The 2634-nt window shown below is 36.3% G+C and overlaps 1 protein-coding gene across 1 annotated transcript; it reads left to right on the top strand.

The window, feature by feature from the left end:
• Positions 1187-2197, top strand: LOC102178727 (olfactory receptor 13C3). The gene has a single exon (XM_005684261.2). It carries the CDS (start codon positions 1208-1210, stop codon positions 2195-2197), a length of 990 nt encoding a protein of 329 aa, XP_005684318.2. The 5' UTR covers positions 1187-1207.

Here is a 2634-nt window from a genome sequence, read left to right as displayed (position 1 = left end):
CTCAACTACTATCACATGGCAAACTAAGTGACAGAATGGGTGAAAAGTGGCTATGCTGAAACCCTCAAATCTATTAGCCATGTGAGGACTAAGCTTGTGATTTTGATCAATGTCAAATATGGTGGTGATTATGAAAAGATCAGTTTTCACATCCAGTCAGTAATGTGACAAACACATTAATCTAAATATCTTAATTCCTTTTATTATGTTTCTGCTAAAAGTCTCATAGAATCCTACTGTGTGATGACTTATGTGTATACTAAAAGTAGTGGTGCTGTGAACTACACTTGATCTGAGCTTTGAGCTCTACTTTATTATTTACTATGTGGTCAACCTTGGAAAAATTCCATTTTTTAATATTTGAAAAATGGGGATAGTACAAACAATGATTATATTTTGTTAAACATGAAATAGTACATATACCCATGTATACCTATTTATAAAAAAAATATTTAAACATTTTTTGCTGTTCTCTTAGGTTGACAAGTGAGTAAATTATGAAGATACACTATGAAGCCACAGAGTAAAAATAAGTGAAGAGACTATGTAATGTTCTCCAAAGGTTGTCTGTAACATTCGTGTGGAGCTGGTCTATGCAGTGGTCTTGTCATAGGAACAGTCACACAAGAAACTAAGAGGAGCTGGAATATGAAATTAACAGATATCTGTGTTTAAACAGATGTTAAATTTCAGTTTATGCTATTCAATTTATTATTACTAATTGTCTATAAAACAATTAAGGTGACTAATATATACTATGTAGTGTCAGGCATAGAAAGATATATGCCCCCCCAAAATCAGAGTTTCTGTGAATTTTGACCATCATGAATTTCAATTTAAAATTTCCAGTCCTACTGAGTGGTATTTTGCCATCTCCACTCTTCACTTTCTAGGGCAGATGAAGTCAGGCTTGTATTTACTAATTAGTCAGGAGTTTTAGAAACCTCAACCCAGGAACATGTCCTCCATAGCAGGAAAAGTTACTTCTGTATGTTTCTTTAATCATAGGTAGAACTTCACATAGTGGCAATGGCATAGATACTTTATTCATTTCCAGTTTTATTATATTTTGTTGATACACATTGTTGAAGATAACTGGACTTCAGGGCTTCAAGCAAACACTCCTTATAATACATTCTTTAAAAACCAATTGTTTAGGTAATGTGTAACATGTAACACTTGTTTCCTGGCAGTAAATATATCTTATATGAGATCTTCCTTTGACATCCTGAAAGCAGAGGACATGGATAAAATTAACCAGACATTTGTGCCAGAATTTCTTCTTCTGGGTCTTTCTGAATACCCAAAGACTGAGATTGTTTACTTTGTTGTAATTCTAAGTATGTACCTAGTCATTCTAGTTGGCAATGGTGTTCTCATCACAGCAAGCATCTTTGATTCCCATCTTCACTCCCCCATGTACTTCTTCCTGGGAAACCTCTCTTTTCTGGATATGTGCTATACATCTTCCTCTGTTCCTTCAACTTTGGTGAGCTTAATCTCAAAGAAAAGGAACATTTCCTTCTCTGGATGTGCAGTGCAAATGTTTTTTGGATTTGCAATGGGTTCAACAGAGTGTTTGCTCCTTGGCATGATGGCTTTTGACCGCTATGTGGCCATCTGTAACCCTCTGAGATACCCTGTCATCATGAGCAAGGTGGTGTATATCCTGATGGCTTCTGTGTCATGGCTATCTGGAGGAATCAACTCAATTGTACAAACATCTCTTGCCATGCGATTGCCTTTCTGTGAGAATAATATAATCAATCATTTCACATGTGAAATATTAGCTGTTCTCAAGCTAGCTTGTACTGATATATCTCTCAATATTATCACCATGATGGTATCAAATATGGCATTTCTAGTTCTTCCACTGCTGGTCATATTTTTCTCCTACATGTTCATCCTCTATACCATCTTGAGAATGAACTCAGCTAGAGGGAGACATAAGGCCTTTTCTACCTGCTCAGCACATCTGACTGTGGTAATTATATTTTATGGTACCATCTTCTTTATGTATGCCAAACCTAAGTCTCAAGAACTGCATGGAGAAAACAAGTTGCAAGCTTCTGACAAGCTCATTTCCCTGTTTTATGGTGTAGTGACTCCCATGCTAAATCCTATAATCTACAGCTTGAGGAATAAGGATGTAAAAGCTGCTGTAAAATATTTGCTAAACAAAAAACCTATCCAGTAAGTGAAAGGGTAACAGGCAGGAAGGCCAGGGGTCTCCAAATGGAGGAAATAGCATGCAAGTGTCAGATATTTTTATCTCTCTTAAGCGGCAGGAGGAAACAAACTAGGGATATTTTTTTCCTTCTCTACACAAATTTAAAAGGAGGTTTCTCTTAGAATACTGTGTTGCCATAATGACACCTGGTTTCACCTGAAGTTAACTATTCTCAAACCTTGAGATAACCAATGCGTTTTTCTTATGGAAATGTTTGTCTTAAGCTATGCTAATGTATTATACATTTACCCCAAACTCTGTCTTCAAGTCTGTCCTGCCTCATGCCTCAGAACCTACTTGACAAACCAGTATGTTATACTCAGATATTGTTCCCCTAATCTATGTAAGAAAGATGATGCTGTGAAAGTGCTGCACTCAATATGCTAGCAAATTGGGAAAACTCA

Source organism: Capra hircus, chromosome 8 (genome assembly GCF_001704415.2).
Source record: "Capra hircus breed San Clemente chromosome 8, ASM170441v1, whole genome shotgun sequence".
Taxonomy (NCBI): domain Eukaryota; kingdom Metazoa; phylum Chordata; class Mammalia; order Artiodactyla; family Bovidae; genus Capra; species Capra hircus.
The sequence above is the reverse complement of the archived record's forward strand: the minus strand, read 5'-3'. Positions and strand labels throughout refer to the sequence as shown.